Source organism: Crassostrea angulata, unplaced genomic scaffold (genome assembly GCF_025612915.1).
Source record: "Crassostrea angulata isolate pt1a10 unplaced genomic scaffold, ASM2561291v2 HiC_scaffold_102, whole genome shotgun sequence".
In the NCBI taxonomy this organism is placed as follows: domain Eukaryota; kingdom Metazoa; phylum Mollusca; class Bivalvia; order Ostreida; family Ostreidae; genus Magallana; species Magallana angulata.
The window spans coordinates 13,676-35,946 of record NW_026441657.1 but is presented as its reverse complement, the minus strand read 5'-3'; the positions used below and the strand labels follow the sequence as shown (position 1 = coordinate 35,946).

The window sequence follows — 22,271 nt, the reverse complement described above, 5'->3', positions numbered from 1 at the left end:
GAGTTCTCTGCTAATGAGCTACAAGACCTCTCACCATCGCTCCCTCAGAGATTACAGAATGAAGGAAGTCAGTCATTGACACAGAACAAGGACCAATCTCTTCTTTTATTAATGTTAAATAAAAAAAACACCCCAATTTTGAAGCCCACTCTAAATGCAGCACAGCGATTATTATCGGCTTTAAACGTCATTCATTAATTTTATTATACACGGACATACTTGTGAGACACAAATAAAAACAAGAAAAAAATTAACAATAAAAGATATACAGTCATTTTACCGGTAACGAATCAGTATGCGGTTTCGTCGTGCCTACGATTATTATTATCGGAATTCCTAATGTTTTTATTTTTTGTTTAAATCACGTTTCTTTGTCCTTCTAAACTGTAGTATCAAACTTATGAAAATATAAAGGATGAATTACGGAGATAGTTATTTCAACACCCCCTCCATTTTCCTAGTTTCGAATACGTTTTCCAGTATCGAATCAAGCGCCCTCTATCATTTCTGACCGAATATTTTGGGGCGAATTAATTTTACAAATGCACTAGAGGTACATGTCAATAGACTTATAAATGAAGAAGGAAAAATAATTGTGGAAATACGTTATTTAAACAAATAATATGATGGTTATTTTTATCGTAGAGTTTTCTCGTCAAATTGAAACTGGAATTGAACAGTTTTCATTTTGCGTTACTTTATGAAATTGAATTTTCATGAAAACAATTTATAATAGTAATTGATGATAAGTAGTTCCTTTTGCCTTTGTTTTGCCCGTATATCTATCAATATATCCAGCCAAATAATACTTCTGTCGCATTGAACCAATACTAGGAAAACTACACGTGGTTCTATTTGAAGTCGTTATTTCATTCAAAGCTCAATTATTATTTGATATGATGCATAATCTCATTAAATGGATTATAATTACTAATTATCCACTAAAAAGGGTTCAAGAACAAACTTATTTTCATAGTTAGGTTTAACTGTTTTCACACTTTCGTTTTTTCTGCCTTGCACTTCCGGCAGTTCATATCTGGGTCACCTTTTTAATTTGTAAATAATACGGTAAATAATCGTGCAAATGTCAAACAACTCCACACACTGAGAGAATATTTATTTCTGTATTATAATTACCTAGCTTGGATTTTTTAAAACCTTAACTTCGTTTTTCACAAATAATTTTTAGAAAACTTATTCGATACTGGCAAATTTTCGTTACCGGTAAAACGACTGTACACATAATATGTCCCAGCTAGAACTTTAAGATATTGTAAGATATGTCAATCTCTTTAAAGTCTTTTATTGTTACAAATTAGAATGATTTTATGTTTGTTTTGGACTCCCCTATAACACAGGTAACTGTACTGCGCGTCTAACTATGATTGTCATTTCATAAAAACTTATAACAATGAAAATAGAATTCTGCGCCATTATATTTCTATCGATTTCCGAATCCGAAACAACAACACTTGGAGTGTCTAGGACCGACAACTCGGAGAGCTCCTTGTGTGTACTCATGCATGGCTCTCGGGTAAACGTAAATAAAGGTTTTGTTAGAGTCAGCGATCCTTGACGACAGTGAACTGTGACTGGCGGCTACCAACAGACAATAGCATGCCGGAGGGACAGGTGACCCCCCACCCCTACTACCCGCGGAACCTCTCCCTCCCAGGGTACAGGCCTAACCGTGTCCCACTCACAGAGCTCCTGGGACTGTTTTTCGGCCTGGTCGCTATAGCGCTGATCAGCACGTGGATCCTAGCGGGGCGGTTTAACAAGCGAGGAGCGGATCGCGTTGTTATATGTTGGTTCGTGGTGTGTGGATTTATTCACTCTGTACTGGAGGGTTACTTCGCCGCAAACCATGAAACGATCATCGGGGGCGGATCCTACTTAGCCGAAATGTGTAAGCTTAAGCTCTCTCTCTCTCTCTCTCTCTCTCTCTCTCTCTCTCTCTCTCTCTCGTTTGAACTAGATTTTGAACTCTACACCGTAATACACATATGCACAGACGACAGTAATTATTTTTTTTAATGAAAATACAAAGCTTTTTGTACATTAGAACTGTTATAGGCCGCTGTTTGTTATACATGTATATATCACATGGTATAACATTTAGTTTGTCGTTAAAACGGTTGAACGGTCCCAGTCAAAATGTCACATTGTTAATGTTTACATTTGCAGGCCGAGTTTTTAGAATTTAATATGCTGATGTATCACTTATATTTGTTTCCACCAGAACCATTTCAACAAGACCTTGGAATTTCAGTAGGAAGTAGTTATCTATTCCTTGCGTCAAAACAAATTAAAAATGACGCGGTTTCAAGCGAAATATGCATCGATTGCGTAGTCTTAGCTCAAAACACAGACAAATCTTGTTGATAATGGCTGAGTGGCTAGCAATGAAATAAACAGGCCTACGTCACATTGCTGTTTGACACAACTACACAAAGTGCAAGCTCTTCTTAAAATTATTAATATTCTAAATCAAACAGTTATGTAACAGATCTTATGATTTGACCAGGAATCATTTTTTTAGGCAACCTTGTAAAACTGTGATTATTGATTTTGATTGTAAAAAAGCCTTAACACCGAGGGGAACAATGCGACCTCTAGCATGTAGGTACAGGAAGGGTTTACCTAGGAACCTTCTCACTTAGCTTGTTTTTTTCGCTAAAACTAAGACTTATGATTTTATATTATTTATATGTAAATGTAGCTTTGAGGATGCTCGTACTGATTTAAGGAGGTTGTCAATCATCCAAAAACAATTAAGATATAAAGGTGGGGACCAAAAATGTTTATTTTATTTGTGACCCATGTCACATGCCATTTCCTTTTTTTATTATGGGGCCCCAAACAGAAATAACAATTTTCCTGAAAATATTGCTAAAATTTGGCGCGGAAATTGATTATATGAACGAATCAAACCAAAATATTTATAGTTTGAAATATTGTTTAATGATGATTTTGATACAATATGAAGTTGAACATAACATAGTGAATATAAAAGTAATATTTAAGTCAAAGTTAATTTTTTTTTTGCTTTCCTGGGTGCTTCAAATGCAAGTACATAATTAACACGACAGCAGATGTTCAGATTGTTACAATATTTTGGAGTAATCAAATCATAACGCATATGATAAAAATAATAGTAATGCCATCCTTCCAAAACGAACATTTAAGCATACGAGTTGACCAGAGTGCCCTATTTCTGTGTGAAAAAAAAAAAGATATTTCATAGTTCTTTAATAATCACATGTTACATGTAACCCTAACTGCAAACTGAATGTAGAGAACGCTTGATCAATTGAATATGTTGAATATTTTTACTTGACAGGGAAGGAATACGGGCGAGGAGACAGTCGATATCTGACGTAAGTTCATTTGTGAAATGTCGATATCTAAACTATATTTATATATTTGTGAACAGTTGATATCTGAAAGAAGTATACTTTAAACAGTTGATTTCTCATGTATCTAATTAGCAAAAGCGATATTTCACGTGAGTGTATTTGTAAAAACTCGATATTTTACGTCAATTTACATTTATAACTGACGATATTTCACATTTACAACCGTTGATCTCTGACGTGAGCGCATTTATAAACAGTCGATTAGTTTTGTAAACAGCGATTTTAGTTTTAGTTTTAGCGCTCGATATCTCACGAAGTTGTATTTTCAATAAGACAATATCCAAGTTAAGACTTTTTAGAACATCTAAGCTTTCGATATCACACGTCGTCTAAATTACTTTGAAATAAAGCGAGAACCTGGGGTTTGGCTGGTTATTTGAGAGGTATAAGTTGTCAGAATATTTATTGCAATCATTTTGTGGATAGAGGAGCTCATTTTCATTTCATTGATATATGACATTTTAGTACTGGTATCACTTTTCATCAGATATGGAATGAAAATGCGAAACTAAGGCCAACATTTTTACTTTCAGTTTTATGCTTGAAAAGTGGGATGGGTTCAGAACACGAAATGTCACTCGAAAAGAAGGTGATTGACACCCCCTCCCCCATTAATTGGTGCTGGACCCATGAAACTGTGAAAAAGGGCAATTTGTCATAAATTTTTGAGACCGTCCCTGGCTATTCTATATAGTGCTATTATATGAGTTGTATTTGTTTTATTCTGAAATGTTAAAAAAATCCCAAGAGTCAGGACCATGTGTCCCCTGCATCAAAACCAATTTCAGCAAATTTAAAAATCCCCTGAAAATTAGATCACAAAAAAAAAAGCTATCCCCTGCCATCTGACCAAGATCCAACATTTGGTCGGTTCAAGACACATTGGTACCGACAAAGCCTCTCAACGACTTACGCCAAACAAACTTAACTAAGCTTTAGATATAAACCAGAGTTAATGCCAGTTAGTGTTTGATACACAGATTTGGACCAGAGGAAACCAGAGCACATTCAATGTTTACTTCAAGAAAATCGTTAACTTTTGATAATGTTCAGTTTTACAATACATAATGATTACGAAATAAGGTCAATAAGATTCGATAGCTTTTGATATAATTGCTCAATTTTATTTAATGACTTTCCGAAAAGAGGGGGGGGGGCTGGGTTAATCAGTACCTGAGTATATTGAATTCGATTTAACAAACCAACACACAGGCTATAGAAAATAACAAGTTTTGAGTGAACCTTAAGCTTTATTCAAATAGACAATTGACATAAAATCTAAACAATGAGGCTGAATGCTGACATATTTTTTTTAAAAATTTTGAATTTGGAATGTAAAGCAATTTTTCAAAGAAAAAATATTAACAAAGCTTAAACCTCCTACAATTCGTTTATCTTAAGTCCCATAACTCGAAGGCAGATTATAAGGATATTCTGAACTGAGTTTATTTCGAAGTTGATCGTGCATGTTTTGAATCATCCTGTTGTGTATGACCTTCGACATGCATCCTTTTAAGTGACGTCTCCTATAGTTATAATTAACTTTTATCTATGTTTTGACAACAGGTCTGACTCATTCACGGTCTGCATGGAAACCATTACAGCCGTGGTAGACGGTCCTCTCAGCTTTGCGGCGGCCATTGCTCACCTGACCGGAAGTCGTCATCGATACCCCCTACAGCTGATTGTCTCCCTTTGTCAGCTTTACGGAGACACGCTCTATATGTGTATAGAGTGGAAGGAAGGCTTTGTACACGGGGAGTACGGGCACCCACTCACGTTCTGGTTTTATTTTGTATTCCTGAATTTATTTTGGATATTTGTACCATTGATATTGATAATACAAGCCTATGTAGCCCTATCGGCGAGTCCATCTGGAGATTTACACAAAACTAAAAAGAAAAAATAAATGAAGTGTGATTCATCAAAACCATTGTATTTTTAAAATTTTGAGAGAGAGAGAGAGAGAGAGAGAGAGAGAGAGAGAGAGAGAGAGAGAGAGAGAGAGAGAGAGAGAGTTTACCGGTAATTTGATGTTTGCAATATTATTTATATTTTGAAACGAAACCCTGATACATTTAATTGTTTTGCACGTGAATATACCTCTCAATTTAAGTAATGGCATTTTAGTCGGAGGATTTCGAAAAAAAATGTTATAAGTCTTCATTTGTTTGTAGAATTTAAGAAAAAAAATATGTACGATTCCAAGCAATAAAATAAAATAAATGAATAAAATCTTTGTCAAAGAAACCAGAAACATTGCTGCACATTTAAAAATATGTTTATTGTGAAATTGTACGCTGCAGTACATGTACTTAATCGTGATTAAAGAAGTGTTACAAATTATTATATTGTTGATACATTGTGTTATAGCACTAAATGTCACCTATGTAAATAAAAAATTCTAAATTGAATTGATTCATTTTGCGTATTTTATAACATACAAATATATATTTCCGACATAACACAATCTCCATCCTTTTATTTATGCAAATTTTAGGTAAGGAATTAATTAAAACTATCGCACTGGCTAATTATAGTGGAATTTGAAGAGTTTTTAAAAATTGTTGATAATATTCTGATATCATTTCACAAAGTATATGTGACAACTGATGAGTCAGACAAGGGGACTGGCCGTTGCATCAAATGGCCAGAGAAAACAGCGGATGACGATTAAATATTAGTGACGCGTTAATTAAAAACATTAAAATTGATTATTCAACAGAAGCTTACACCAAAATAAAAACGTTCCGCGGTAATGATTAACGAGTTGACGTCATAATTGTGCCGGGGGCTGTGTGTCTTTATGGCCTCCTGTCAAGTTTCCGTGTGACACACGGGCCGGCAGTACACACTTTTTCATCGCATTCACTACACACAGGACTGTGATGGACTAGCCCCTCCCCTCCCCCTCCTTCCTTCGTATTCTGGTCCCTCACAAACAACATGGATCTTGTTCTTTTAGGATTAATTCTCTCTGCTGTGGCGCCGGTAGGTACAACTACTACATATTATTTTTGTATTGTTTTGTGAAAAGAAACGGGGATATGATGTTAAGTTTCAAAGGGTTGGAGATCTCTTTCCATCTCTTGGTATTGAGAAAAAGTCGGTTTAAACCAAAGATAATTATGTAGCGAATAGTTGATTTATTGGTTATTTTTTCTGGAGCATAGTAAAAACGATGTAAAAGAAAATTTGTGTTCAGAATTTAATTTTTTATGTATGTTTTGGCGTTTTGTTAATTTATAACACACATGAGTATTCAACAAGTGAGCCCATTTAGCCCGCTGCTCTTTGCGCTGCCTACAAATGCTGTATTACATGTAGTTAACGCATGAACACGCTTGAACGACCTCTGCACGATACCTGCATCTGTCTCTTTGTCTTCCTTCTCATTTTTTATCCTTCAGAAATGATATTGATAATGACGAATGGTACTTCGTATGTTTGTGATCACGCGACCCTGATTAATATAAACAGTTTCCTGGATTTACACCATCCTGATTAATTACAATATACAAAATTTCCTTGATTTATACGGTCCTGGAATGGCTCAAGATTACCTCAGGTCGTTGGTTTACACGGAGAGTTGATTAGAATAAAGCCTGGTTCATTAATCCACATACGATTGTCACACAGACCATTTCCTGCTCAGTTTACATACTTACACACAAGAATTGGACTAACGGTGTTTTATTCGCATATGAATATGTCAATATGGAATTTATACATCCCAAATGATCAAGACTTCAAAAATATATAAGCGACGATTATCGTAGCAGAAATCTCATCTTTTTGAAAATTGCATGCTAATCAGTGTCGATGAACAAGAAAAATACGTAACTTTTTTAGTGGTCAGCTATATATTTGTATAAGGAATTTTATTTGCAGTCTGAATGAAGGAATTTCACATTATTAGTCCCCTACCGGTTTCACCGGAGGGGATTTTAGCTTTCCTCTGCGTCCGTCGATCCGTTTGTCCGTCCATCCGTCTGTCCGTCCGTCCGTCTGTCTGTCCCACTTCAGTTTTCCACGCTTTTTTTCTATATGCGTTTGAGGAATGACATGAAATTTGCTGAACAGCTTCAAAATGTCAAACTACAGATCAAGTTTACATTTTTGTAGCGTGTGGTTGACATATTTTCGAGAAAATTAATTTTTTATATTCCAATTTTTTAATGTTCGGATTCGGTATCGGGTTCGGTGTGTATTGAATAAACGAGGAAAGTATGTAGTCAGTAATAATATTGTGCATTACTTGGACCATCCCTTTTATTGTTTTTAACAAACAAATAAATTCTATAAAATAGTTTCAAGCACTGTGTTGTTAATTTAATCGACAGGTTTTGTATAATTACAATCGGGTTCGTTATCGGGTTGGTCTGTTGAATCGGGGTACAGAAGACGGTAAGAATGATATTTTGCATAACAGTGCATTGTTTTCACAAATTTCTACAAACCGGTAGGGGACGTGTATTGCTTATGCAATACTCTCAGAATGCTTGTTGTTTCTAACAAACAAATAAGTTTTATAAAATAGTTTCAAGCATTGTGTTGTTAATTTATTCGACAGGGTCTGTTGATTCGGGGTACAGAAGACGGTAAGAATGATATTCTGCATAACAGTGCATTGTTTTCACAAATTTCTACAAACCGGTAGGGGACGTGTATTGCTTATGAAATACTCTCAGAATGCTTGTTATTACTGACATACATAATACCTTATAACTCAATATTACAAAAAGTCTTCTGATGACATTCAGGGCTTTGATTAAGTCGTATTCATCCTAGGTCTAGGTTCAAGATCTACATAGACTTATGTTAATGTATTTACAATGTTTATAATTATGATAATTTACAACGAAATATTAACATTCCACATATTTTTTGCTCGTAAAGTGTGTTGAAAGTTACGACTGTTATAACATTGTAATGCACACAGGGTACTCAAAGGTTAAAATGACGAGTTTTATTATGACATCACAAACGTTGAACGCTGTAAACTGCAACGTCACAAGCGAAAACCAAAGTTCACGCTTGTGGCTGTTACTGTGGGTCTTCCATTTATATGAATCTACCCTTAGGATAAGGTAAAAATCACATTTGCAGACAAAGCGTGAAGTTAAGAAAATGTAAATATAAGCATTAAATCATGATTTTATGAAGTATACAGTCTCATAACTGCAGCGATGTGTGCATACAAATTTTTATAACGCGCTAACGCGCGTTACTCAATTTGTATGACACACCGTTGCAGTTATGAGACTGTATACTTAAAAAAATCATGATTTAATGCTACATTTCTGTATAACAAACTTTGAAATAAAACTCCTGTTCCACTCCTACTGCTTCACAACAAATCTGGACAGGAAGTGAAGTAATCACTAACCTTTGGATGATTTATTTTTATGGAAACTTCTTTAATTACATGAACATGATGCACATTCTGTGATGTAATAATTTAACATGCTTTTAATTCAAGTGCAAATCTTTGGGATGTTGTAATGTTAATACCATATTTGACTTGTTAACAGCCATACATGATACGTTAGAATATCATTCCATGGTATATTACCATCCAATAGCCCGTCAGTAGGTTACATTGTGGTCAGTGTGGTCAACTGACCTACTTTATCATGTCCCTTTCTGTCAATACACATCTGTACAGGAGTTCGATGAATACGATCTGAGAACGGTCCTCAGAATAGAGAGGGTCAGACATGTACGCTAAAAAGTACTCCATATACAGGATGAAGAAATGTATGAATATGTAGTGTTAACAATTAAAATTGTGTCAAGTGCGTAGAGCTACGAATGCGGGATTGATTGATTGATCGCGGTAATAATGTTGTTGAGGAAAAAACGAAATTTGAAAAAAACAATTCCTAGGGGCTGAATATACATGAAGCAAGTTTGACATATTACAGAAGTTTTACTGATGACATTTATGTATCTAAGATCCGTATAAGTCACTAATAGACGAGATTCATTGGTTTAGATCTTTCCAATGATGCAAACCTATAAAAAGACCACTAAGTACAAAACAATGACTTACATGTATATATCAGGGTAACTCGAACTGTTCAATAACGTAAACAAAACGGGGGTTCTCTGAATCTGTCCAAACAACCTACAAAGGATCGCTCAAACTTATCCAAATGTAACGGAGCGTCCCAAAGCTATCCAATACACCAAATTCATGTACAATAAGATAACTCTCAAATTGTCTAGCATGGAGAATTTAAAACAGCATTAATCTAACGTGATGATGCAGATGTAACACAGTAACCCTCAGTCTATACACTGTGGCAAAAGTAGCGTGTTAGCTGTCGAAACAAACGTGAACAGGAAATACATGTAAGGCAACAGAAACGGGGACAATTTCACAATATCCAGAAGAGCAAATAAAGCAGAAAACAAAACAAGAAAGTTCACAATGTTACGAACGTTATCTTGCTTTAAGCTTATTGTTAAGTTCTCTTCTTAATTTTGTAATGATCACTGAGTCACCATCTCTCCATCCATCCATCCATCCATCCATCCATCCATCCATCCATCCATCCATCCATCCATCCATCCATTCATTCATTCATTCATTCATTCATTCATTCATTCATTCATTCATTCATTCATTCATTCATACATTCATACATCCATCCATCCAAGCTTCAGATGTTGATACATTATATAAAGTTAAAGTAACAGTGTGCAGTGAGTAACCCTTTCTTGATTTTATTGTTAACAAAAATTTTCAATCGAGTACCACCTGATTATTATTTGATCCCTTGAACTTTGATTGAAAGTCTCTCAATCAGTAGCCATAATATGCACTTAATTAAAAATATTCTAAAAATATAATTAACTTCCGTGATGCTAAAAACGCAATGCGCAAAACAAAGCATAAACATGTAAATGTTCCACGTGATGTTTTTATTTCTTTTACAAATTGAAGTAATAGATGCAAGATAAAACCTCTTTGTAATTGAGTTGAATTTTTTGTGGCCTGTAAATATTCATAGCGGGAGCAGAAGGTTTAAACTGTATTTCATTTGCTTAAATTAAGAGTTTGTCCCTGTTACTTCGTCTTAATAAACATAATGGATGTGTCTGAAACATTCTGAATATGTTTATGAATCCTTGTAAACAAAGGAAAATTAATACGTGTAAAAGTCATTATTTATTAATGAACGTATAAAGATTTTACTATGCTTTAATATTTTATAATTAATTCCCAAATCGCCCAAATCAAGTCGAAAATACATTGATATTTGCTTTGGTTAAGGTATCCCAATATTAACGTATTGTCGTAATTTGTCTTTATAGGATTGAGTAATCACATCATAATTAAGATTCTCTGTCCTATTTTTTCTGTTCTGTGTAGTGAATTTTTGAGTTATCTCTGACTTTATTACTTAATGTTGCGTTGCAATTTTTTACGCTGGACTTTCGGGTTATGGTGCAATTCAACACCTTGTATTTTACATGGTATTAGGTATTTTCCTTTTGACATAAATTGTATTATACTACCTTCTTAAAAGTTACTTCCTTCTTCAACCCGCAGCCGCTAACATCTTAAATTTTCTATGCATCACATGAGAGGTATATCTAGTGCGTTGTATCTGGCTCACAAGAAGTATTCAATCACATTGCTTGATTAAAAACACAGAATGACCGGCCAATCAAATTGTGCAGTCATATGACTTATCATCCAAATTAGTGATTCAACATATAAAATATAAGAGAACTTCAAACCATAATATATCACAAAGGTCAATCAAATTAAAAAAAACTAAACTAAAAAATAATTGACAGTTTTAAGCCATAATAAGAAACAATTTACGCATCAGATGAGAGAATGTTGTGAAATACTTCAAAGGCATTCGACAAAAATCCGTATGGTTGCTTTACCTCCCACGCGTGATTAGTTTAATTACTTTAGTTCTCTTTGATAAAATAAAGTTAGGTATTTACAGACCATACAGTATAGACAGCAACTCTCCACATCACCAAATCAGAAACAATACCCAGACAGTATAGACAGCAACTCTCCACATCACCAAATCAGAAACAATACCCAGACAGTATAGACAGCAACTCTCCACATCACCAAATCAGAAACAATACCCAGACAGTATAGACAGCAACTCTCCACATCACCAAATCAGTTACATTACCCAGACAGTTTACAATGCAACTCTCCACATCACCAAATCAGAAACAATACCCATACAGTATACAATGCAACTCTCCACATCACCAAATCAGAAACAATACCCAGACAGTATAAACAGCAACTCTCCACATCACCAAATCAGAAACAATACCCAGACAGTATAAACAGCAACTCTCCACATCACCAAATCAGAAACATTACCCAGACCGTATAGACAGCAACTCTCCACATCACCAAATCAGAAACATTACCCAGACAGTTTACAATGCAACTCTCCACATCACCAAATCAGAAACAATACCCAGACAGTATAGACAGCAACTCTCCACATCACCAAATCAGTTACATTACCCAGACAGTTTACAATGCAACTCTCCACATCACCAAATCAGAAACAATACCCATACAGTATACAATGCAACTCTCCACATCACCAAATCAGAAACAATACCCAGACAGTATAAACAGCAACTCTCCACATCACCAAATCAGAAACATTACCCAGACCGTATAGACAGCAACTCTCCACATCACCAAATCAGTTACATTACCCAGACAGTTTACAATGCAACTCTCCACATCACCAAATCAGAAACATTACCCAGACCGTATAGACAGCAACTCTCCACATCACCAAATCAGTTACATTACCCAGACCGTATAGACAGCAACTCTCCACATCACCAAATCAGTTACATTACCCAGACAGTTTACAATGCAACTCTCCACATCACCAAATCAGAAACATTACCCAGACCGTATAGACAGCAACTCTCCACATCACCAAATCAGTTACATTACCCAGACAGTATACAATGCAACTCTCCACATCACCAAATCAGAAACAATACCCATACAGTATACAATGCAACTCTCCACATCACCAAATCAGAAACAATACCCAGACCGTATAGACAGCAACTCTCCACATCACCAAATCAGAAACATTACCCAGACCGTATAGACAGCAACTCTCCACATCACCAAATCAGAAACAATACCCAGGCAGTATACAATGCAACTCTCCACATCACCAAATCAGAAACATTACCCAGGCAGTATACAATGCAACTCTCCACATCACCAAATCAGAAACAATATCAAAACAGTCCACACAGCAACTCTCCACATCACCAAATCAGTTACACAGACCAGACAGTATAGACAGCAATTCTTCGCATCACCAAATCTACTACGCTGACCAATATTGCAAGAAATTCTCTCGAAGTAGCCAGTCAATTACGTAAATAAAGGCAATCATCCATGACCTTTTTTTATGTCGAACTTAAAAGTTTTAAGAAATTGTGTCTTCAAATAACAATACGATATTAAGATAATTGCGTTTGTTTAATACAAAAAATAATCAAATTTCCCCCCCCCCCCCTCCCATTTTCTTTTTGACAATTATAACTGTATTTTATATAGGTAAGTGCTATTTTTTTCGTGCACCTCAAGTATCATTATATGGTTTGAAGTGAAAATAAACCGAAACTGTAGCAAGGAAGAGATAAAGGAAATTTGTAGCACGGTGTTAAAAACAAACGAGACTCAATGTAATAACACAATGTAATAACACAATGTAATAACACAATCGATCATTATTTGAGAGATACATTTTACAGTAATGGATTGATCATCATTTCATTAAATATTAATTTCAAATACACCACTCGTTTATAGCTTAAAAATTACTATAGTGAATTTTATATTATTTTATTTTCATATGTTACGAATCAACTGTATAACGCCTTAAATCCCTAATTTCATAAATATCGGTACGTGAAACAATTACCGTAACTATGCTTCCCAGAAATCGAGATGAATTTAATGTCAAACCTTTTACAATACTCACACACAAACAATTAAAAACAAAAAAGTTATATTAAGCATTGATTTAAAAAAAATGTTTATTTTCAGACTGTGTGGAACAAAGCTATATTAGAGCTGAAATTCATTCGTTACATAAACCACGCAGGGACGGGAGAAAATGGCCACTGCTGTGACGGTAGAGGTCTTTTCTGCTTCAGCAAATGTGACCATAGATTTGTGATATGTGTTGACAAAGCAGAAACGTAAGTCCATGTGACCATAGATTTGTTAATTGTGTGGACAAAATAGAAACATAAGCCCATGTCACCAAAGATTTGTTATGTTTATGGACAAAACATAAACAAAGATTGTTCATATGTAATAGATAAAGCAGAAACGTAAGTTCATGTGACCATATATTAAACTTAGTTTAGACAAAGTAGACTAAGCTCATTTTCATTTGTAGCAGACATTAAAAAGAAAAAAAAAAGTCAGTCGATTTGATCGCAGAATAAAAAGTGTTTAAACGAAACAGAAACGTAAATTTAACGTTGTTATAAATGAATTCAAGCGATAGCACAGAGACCTTTAATGAGCTTATTTGCTCATATGGGTATCATCCTTGTTACCGAAAGCAGAAATTAGTAAGTCGTTAAAATCATCCACTAAATTCTATTATCTGAAAGGACTTCATAGAAACAAATTTTTGTATTTCAGAAATAGAAACGTGAATCGTTGTTTGATCGGGAGGCGGTCCTCCAATGGAATCGACAACGCTAACGTTAACATCTTCGGTGACTCATTTGGTGGCGTCAGAAATCCAATGATATTCAGCCTGGATATATGGGATGTATGTTGCTTAACTGTTTATCAACGTTTCTACTATATCACTTGAAATACAGTCCTCAAAATCATTTTGCACTAAAAAATTAAAGCTATACACGCTATAATTTGCGTCAATTTTGAATAAAGGGGAAAATGTATGTGTTTGATTACTAATAAAAGTTACCTTTATTCTGTTAATTATAATGCTCAATTCGATCACGTAACAAATATATCAAATATTAAACAATAAAAAATATTTATTGTAATGCCTCCTCGTGAATATCAATCTATCACGTGATATCGACAGCTAAATTTAGCCTATCATACCAAAACTGGTGAAGGGTCAACATCTTCATAACTGTGATAATTTCACAAAGGAAAGGATATTTTCAGTAAAGCATAAATTTGTCCGATATACGAGTACAAACAAAAGAAAAAAATACAAGCCTGTGAGTAGATATGAATACTTCCTTTAAAAAAATGACGTAGACCTGTGGTTTTCCCCTATGTGCTATTTATAGATCCTATAAGTGTTAATGCAGAAGTAAGGGTATCGTGAATGGCAAGCGTATTTTACTCATTATACATGTAAGTATTTCAAATTAACAACTGTTAAGCATATTAAAAATCAAGTTGGATATTTAATTAGGCAAACAATAACGACCACCTAGTTCTCCGCGGACATGCGCAATGAGGTCGGTTTGCTCTTCCTTCATCAATATTCATGAAAAGGTATATTTTCCTGGCAGGAAAATAAACAATTAAAAATCTATATCTTTGTAATGAGATGGAATTCACCCTTGTAATTTACAGATTAAGGATAACTTTTATAAGTAGACAAACACATGCGTTTTCACTGTCATTCAAAATTGACGCAAATTATAGCGTGTATAGCTTTAAATAATGATTATTTGCTATACACTTACAAAAAACAACAATTTCTGTTGCCTGTTGTTTAATATTCTTAAGTAAACTTCATTATACTTGTGTACAATATACAAAATACTTCTTGAATTAAAAAAATCAACAGACTTTGAATAAATGATGAACAAATACGGCCATATAATATGTAGTTGAAGTGACCGTACACGCTGTTAGGTCTCGGTCGGTGATTGACCCTATGGTAAGCATCATTGAATTTACATGTTGATGACCTTTGACCCCAGGAGAAGGCCCAGCTGAAGGTGGACGTGTTTGATGTGGATGACAACCAAGACGACAAGGTGGACTTCCTGTACGGAAACTTCACGCTGTCCGCAGCCAAAAGTAAAAAGTTGTCACGTGAACAAAGCTTCCGCCTGGCAACGGCCAAGTCAATGTAAGTTTGTAATCTATCGCAGAATTCATTGCACGTCCGCAAGGAAACTTAGTTGAGATGTATAAAAGAAGCAAATTACTTTTTTTATTGCATAAAAGGATGCTTGGTTTAAAAGAGTTCCACCTTTTGTATATTTGTCTTATCAAGGGTATTTTCCATGTTTTTGTTTTAGGACAGAAAGGCAATCTTTTATCCTCTTCATTTCATGATGCCCGAAATAACTGTTTAAAAATCAAAACTTATTTTTTTTATGAAATATGTTTTGTTAAAAACAGGACAAGGGCAATACATTTTTTGCTTTTGAAGGGCAGCTAAAATTCATATATTCATGTGATTCCAGTTCTTGGAAACAGATTTAGCGTACTTGATTGTAAAATAATAATGTTCACCTGTGTTAAATTTTATTTTTACCGATTATTCATTAATTTCATACGTAAACCATATCAGTTTTATGTCTTTTTATTCTAACATTAAATATTCATCGCCAATGGGATAAAGATGTTTATAAGAATTGCTGTATTTCATTGCTATACAGACTTGATTACAAAGCCAGTGTGTACTGTCAGGAAAACTTCTACGGCCCAGCGTGTGACGTCAAGTGTGTGGATCATGACGACACTTCCGGACACTACACCTGTGACTCAAAATCCGGTCAAAAAGTCTGTCTTGATGGTGAGAACCCGTCATTCTTACAATATACACTGTACATTGTCAAAAAGTCTGTCTTAATGGTGAGAACCCGTCATTCTTACAATATACACTGTACACTGTCAGAAAGTCTGTCGTAATGGTGAGAACCCGTCATTCTTACAATATACACTGTACACTGTCAGAAAGTCTGTCGTAATAGTGAGAACCCGTCATTCTTACAATATACACTGTACACTGTCAGAAAGTCTGTCTTAATGGTGAGAACCCGTCATTCTTACAATATACACTGTACACTGTCAGAAAGTCTGTCGTGATGGTGAGAACCCGTCATTCTTACAATATACACTGTACACTGTCAGAAAGTCTGTCTTGATGGTGAGAACCCGTCATTCTTACAATATACAATGTACACTGTTAGAAAGTCAGTCTTGATGGTGAGAACTCGTCATCCTTACAATATACACTGCACACTGTCAGAAAGTCTGTCTTGATGGTGAGAACCCGTCATTCTTACAATATACACTGTACACTGACAGAAAGTCTGTCTTGATGGTGAGAACCCGTCATTCTTACAATATACACTGTACACTGACAGAAAGTCTGTCTTGATGGTAAGGATACGTAATTCTTACAATGTACACTGTACACTGTCAGAAAGTCTGTCTTGATGGTGAGAACCCGTCATTCTTACAATATACACTGTACACTGACAGAAAGTCTGTCTTGATGGTAAGGATACGTAATTCTTACAATATACACTGTACACTGTCAGAAAGTCTGTCTTGATGTTGAGAACCCGTCATTCTTACAATATACACTGTACACTGACAGAAAGTCTGTCTTGATGGTGAGAACCCGTCATCCTTACAATATACACTGTACATTGTCAGAAAGTCTGTCTTGATGGTGAGAACCCGTCATTCTTACAATATACACTGTACATTGTCAGAAAGTCTGTCTTGATGGTGAGAACCCGTCATTCTTACAATATACACTGTACACTGTCAGATAGTCTGTCTTGATGTTGAGAACCCGTCATCCTTACAATATACACTGTACATTGTCAGAAAGTCTGTCTTGATGGTGAGAACCCGTCATTCTTACAATATACACTGTACACTGACAGAAAGTCTGTCTTGATGGTGAGAATACGTCATTCTTACAATATACACTGTACACTGTCAGAAAGTCTGTCTTAATGGTGAGAACCCGTCATTCTTACAATATAAACTGTACACTGTAAGAAAGTATGTCTTGATTGTGAGGATACGTCATTCTTACAAAATACACTCTACACTGTCAGAAAGTCTGTCTTGATGGTACAAAATACACTGTACACTGTCAGAAAGTCTGTCTTGATGATGAGAACCCGTCATCCTTACAATATACACTGTACACTGTCAGAAAGTCTGTCTTGATGGTGAGAACCCGTCATCCATACAATATACACTGTACACTGTCAGAAAGTCTGTCCTAATGGTGAGAACGACTTACATTATGTGTTTCTTCACCCGAGGCCACATCTAAAACAAAATATATTGTGTTTTTTAAGCTATTCTATACTTCAATTCGTTTATTTCTATCATTATCAAAACTGTTTGCTCGCAGTGGAACGAATCTTTGATACATTGAAATGCTTCATATAAAGAAGTATCAATAAAATTACGAAGCTCTTTGTCATTTATGACAGTAAATTTGTTTAGATTAAAACTTGTTTAAATCATACAAGTACCCTCAAATAAATCATCACTTCTCTTTAGGATGGTCTGGTATAAACTGCGACAAGAACCTATGCGGCAGTGAAGTATGTGGAGCCAATCAGACTTGTACAAACAGTTCAAATGGAGAGATCTGTGAATGCAAAAAAGGCTTTCAAGGTAACAACTTAAATGCTCCTTTGACATCTTAAATTCTATGTTCTGAGAGATCGTCTCCTTAAATAAATTCACACAGTTGTTAAGACAATGGAAAATACATAACAATGCTAAAATGATTCATATGTTGGAAATAAAAGTACATGTACTATATAAATATATCGGTCATATATGAATGACACGTCCCCGGTGCATGAACAGGTTTTCGGAGTTGATCCTTTGTTCTGTTGTTTTCTAGGAGAGAACTGTACAGAGCCGATTCCCGTAGAGTGTTACGATGGCTTCTGTAAGAACAATGGAAGCTGCATTGTTAATGTTTCAGACAATACACTAAATTGTATCTGTGATATTGGCTGGAAAGGAGAGACCTGCGAGGAAGAACACAACCCTTGTGAATTTAACCCGTGCTTAAGGAACGGGACATGTGTGTACACCAAGAATGTGGGGTACGTCTGTGAGTGTCCGTTTGATTCACAGGGGGAACACTGTGAGAATGTCAGTACATGTGTACTACAGGAAGACATTTGTTTAAATGGGGGGAGTTGTGTGCAAGAAAATCTGAAGGAGGAGTGGTATTTCTGTGACTGTCCTGTCAACTTTACAGGAAAGCATTGCGAAACTTTGATTGAAGTGCCTATAAATGAAACAAGTGATTCTAACATAACTACAATAGAAACTACCACCATTGCCATCATACCATCGACTACCATAGGTAAGTACCATAAAAAACCAAAATAACCGTCCGTGTACCCTCCACCACAATAGTCCAATCACTGATTCATTGTCAGATAACCACCAATCTAGTTTGTAATAAGTGCAAAAAATAAACATTTGACCTCAGTTGGTATTTAGAATAAGAATTCCATTGACAGCAAATGTCCCTGACAGTATGTATTTCATATATAGAACCACAAATAAGTACTAATAATCGACTGACTCCACTGTAATAGCCAGGTATGTAAAATTCTTAATAATACATAATCATGTTTTTCGATCTTTGCAGCTCCAAAGGCTACAGTGATTCTGAGAGGGAAGGTAGACAGTCGAAATGAGGAGGCTATACGAAAAGCATTGATGAAAATAATTCACGATTTCACGCCAATAAAGGGCGAATTATATCTGGAAATGGAGAAAGAGGTGTACAAAACCCAAGAAGGGTACACAAGCTATTTAAATCATCTTTTGGTGTTGTTTTTACACCTGATTTATGAGGTGATAGTTTGTGTCTTGTAATTATTCTTTGATGTTTGTTTTGCATTTTCTTCCAGGGAAATCCTAACTGAGATTGGTTTTCGAGGCACTGCGGACGGTAAGCCGTTCAGTATAGCAGAGATCCAGCGCGTGCTGTCCGACTCCCACGCTGTGATGGTGGACCACTTACTGCCCATCCCCCGGGATCTCCCAGATAAACATTCCCACTCCTCGCTTCCCTCCAACGCCGCCCAGGACCAAATACAGGTACATGGTCATTGACTGCACCCTAGTATACCATTCCTTTACACAGTATAACACGCCAGGATGTTTGCAATATCTACTTACGTGTTTATTGGAAATAGAAATATTATGTTGCTACATATGGAGAAACATTAGCAAGTATGTTCCTAAATTGTATCTTTAGATGCAAACATGAGCCCAAAGTGAGCAAACAAAATATGTTTTCGACTAACATATAAGCTGCGTGGCGTAGCGTTAGTTTAGAAAGGAAAATTAAGATAGGTCGACAAATAACGTAAGCCTTGTGTTGTTACATGATTTAAACAAAGAGAGTTGAGATATGTGTACCTATAACATAAGTTCTTTTGAGTGAGATGATTTAAACTCAGTGTACATGTACGGTTAGCCTGTTGTTTTGACTGTGTTTTGTTTGGATGCTGTTGATATGACTTTTTTGTTTGGTTGCTGTTTTTATGACTGTTCTTTTTTGTTGTTGCTCCTAGAGTGACTGATTTTTGGTTGCTGTTGGAATGACTGTGTTTTGTTTGGTTGATGTTGATATGACTGTGTTTTGTTTTGTTGTTTTTGATATGACTGTGTTTTGTTTTGTTGTTTTTGATATGACTGTGTTTTGTTTGGTTGATGTTGATATGACTGTGTTTTGTTTTGTTGTTTTTGATATGACTGTGTTTTGTTTGGTTGGTTTTGATAAGACTGTGTTTTGTTTGGTTGTTTTTTATATGACTGTGTTTTGTTTGGTTGTTTTTTATATGACTGTGTTTTGTTTGGTTGCTGTTGATATGACTGTGTTTTGTTTGGTTGTTTTTGATATGACTGTGTTTTGTTTGGTTGATGTTGATATGATTGTATTTTGTTTGGTTGTTTTTGATATGACTGTGTTTTGTTTGGTTGTTTTTGATATGACTGTTTTGTTTGGTTGTTTTTGATAAGACTGTGTTTTGTTTGGTTGTTTTTGATATGACTGTGTTTTGTTTGGTTGGTTTTGATAAGACTGTGTTTTGTTTGGTTGTTTTTTATATGACTGTGTTTTGTTTGGTTGTTTTTATATGACTGTGTTTTGTTTGGTTGGTTTTGATAAGACTGTGTTTTGTTTGGTTGTTTTTGATATGACTGTATTTTGTTTGGTTGTTTTTGATATGACTGTGTTTTGTTTGGTTGTTTTTTATATGACTGTGTTTTGTTTGGTTGTTTTTATATGACTGTGTTTTGTTTGGTTGCAGCATGACGGTTGGATCCACCAGTACTGGTTCGTCGTCCTACTGATTGTCCTGGCCATCGTCGCTCTCGTCATGTTTATAACGTTCTTCATCATCATAAGGCGAAAAAAGTGAGTTGTCTTCTTTCATTTAACTGACTGAAAAGTTCTTTGGATGAGTAAACAAAGCTGGCAACAATTTTTATTTTGTTGTTCTTTTGACTTACATGGATTAATCGTTAAGGAGACATGTTGATTAAGAAAAATTGATTTGTATTGTAGATCTTTAGAGGAATTAGAAAACAAAGCCAATGTAGCTAGAACCAGCAGCACCGGTGTAACAGAATCCCAAAATGCGCAATCCTTTGAGAATTCCCTGTATTTTGAAATGAACCAACAGAAAAAAGACAACAACAGTAAAGTTAATTTTAAGGCGATGCCATGAGTCACAAAATAATGGCACCATATGTCTCAATAAATATTAGCCATTTTTATCCCGTAGTATGCAGGCCAACAAATGGCTCATAAAACTGTGCCAAATGAAGGTGGTTATCCTGCTACGTTCGTGTGCTTCTAAAGCTATGTGCCATTTTTGACGTAATTCCACACTGACGTCAATGTGTGAGCAAACGAGATTTAGAAGAGATTTGAATTTGATACGCTTTTAAAAGGCTTATAATAGATTAGATGTATTAGAACTATGTACACTTGTTGATTATATATATTTGTTACAAGACAGTGCCATTTATGTAGAATATTTCATTTATATTTTAACATAACATATTTCTATTTTTAGTTTGCTTGTTAACAGTTTTTAGAATGTAAGATTACCAAGGCTTTGAATGACAGTTTTATTTACTAATAAAATATTGGTGATAAAGTACTTATGCTTTTATGTGAAAACTGCCTTTAAATTTGCTTTATTATATTCATAACAATGTATGAACAATGATAAACTATCTTGATTTTTACATTTACTTATATGTGTGTATGATAAGATTATGCCATGACTTTGTGAACAACCTACTACTTGGATAAAGATTGAATGAATGTAAATATGATACTTAAAGAATGTTTTTATTATTGAATCCACATTTTTTCCCAAAGGTTTTGTACTTTAAACCATATATCAAATAAAACAGTTTTTTTTAAAGCATTCGTGTTTATCTAAGAGACATAACTCATATTTCGTTTTTGAATTGAGCGATGAGTAGAGCTTACCGATTAAACAGAAAACTTGAGATTCTGTTCACATTTGACATTAAGGTGAAAAAGATAAAAGTTGTAAATATATTTTTTCTTAAGGTCAACATATTCAAGCATTGGACCATTAGCCTTTTACGTTGTGCACACACACCGTTGCAGTTGTGAGACTTAAACTATAAAAAGAAGAAAAGTTCATGCAAAATGTCTTTATTATTGCTAAAATTTCCAAAAAGAAAGAATGAGCATGGTACGCGGTTATGTTAGATAAGCATACAATCAAATGAGTGCCTTTTTACTCTAAACACAAAATCATAATTTACTCTTTTGAATCAGATCTGAAAGTTAG

At 35.0% G+C, this 22,271-nt stretch overlaps 2 protein-coding genes across 2 annotated transcripts; both read left to right on the top strand.

Annotated features, from left to right (window-relative positions):
• The first annotated feature begins 1,481 nt into the window (after window positions 1–1,481).
• On the top strand, window positions 1,482–5,833 carry LOC128169164 (3-beta-hydroxysteroid-Delta(8),Delta(7)-isomerase-like). Its single transcript, XM_052835326.1, has 3 exons — window positions 1,482–1,909; window positions 3,344–3,380; window positions 4,986–5,833. Exons 1-3 carry the CDS (start codon window positions 1,618–1,620, stop codon window positions 5,326–5,328), a joined length of 672 nt encoding a protein of 223 aa, XP_052691286.1. The 5' UTR covers window positions 1,482–1,617; the 3' UTR covers window positions 5,329–5,833.
• A 412-nt stretch (window positions 5,834–6,245) lies between these two features.
• Window positions 6,246–21,866, top strand: LOC128169160 (delta-like protein D). The gene is made up of 11 exons (XM_052835323.1): window positions 6,246–6,410; window positions 13,510–13,664; window positions 14,119–14,251; window positions 15,393–15,544; window positions 16,080–16,216; window positions 17,956–18,072; window positions 18,308–18,781; window positions 19,073–19,226; window positions 19,338–19,527; window positions 20,745–20,851; window positions 21,002–21,866. Exons 1-11 carry the CDS (start codon window positions 6,366–6,368, stop codon window positions 21,162–21,164), a joined length of 1,827 nt encoding a protein of 608 aa, XP_052691283.1. The 5' UTR covers window positions 6,246–6,365; the 3' UTR covers window positions 21,165–21,866.
• The last annotated feature ends 405 nt before the right edge of the window (window positions 21,867–22,271 follow it).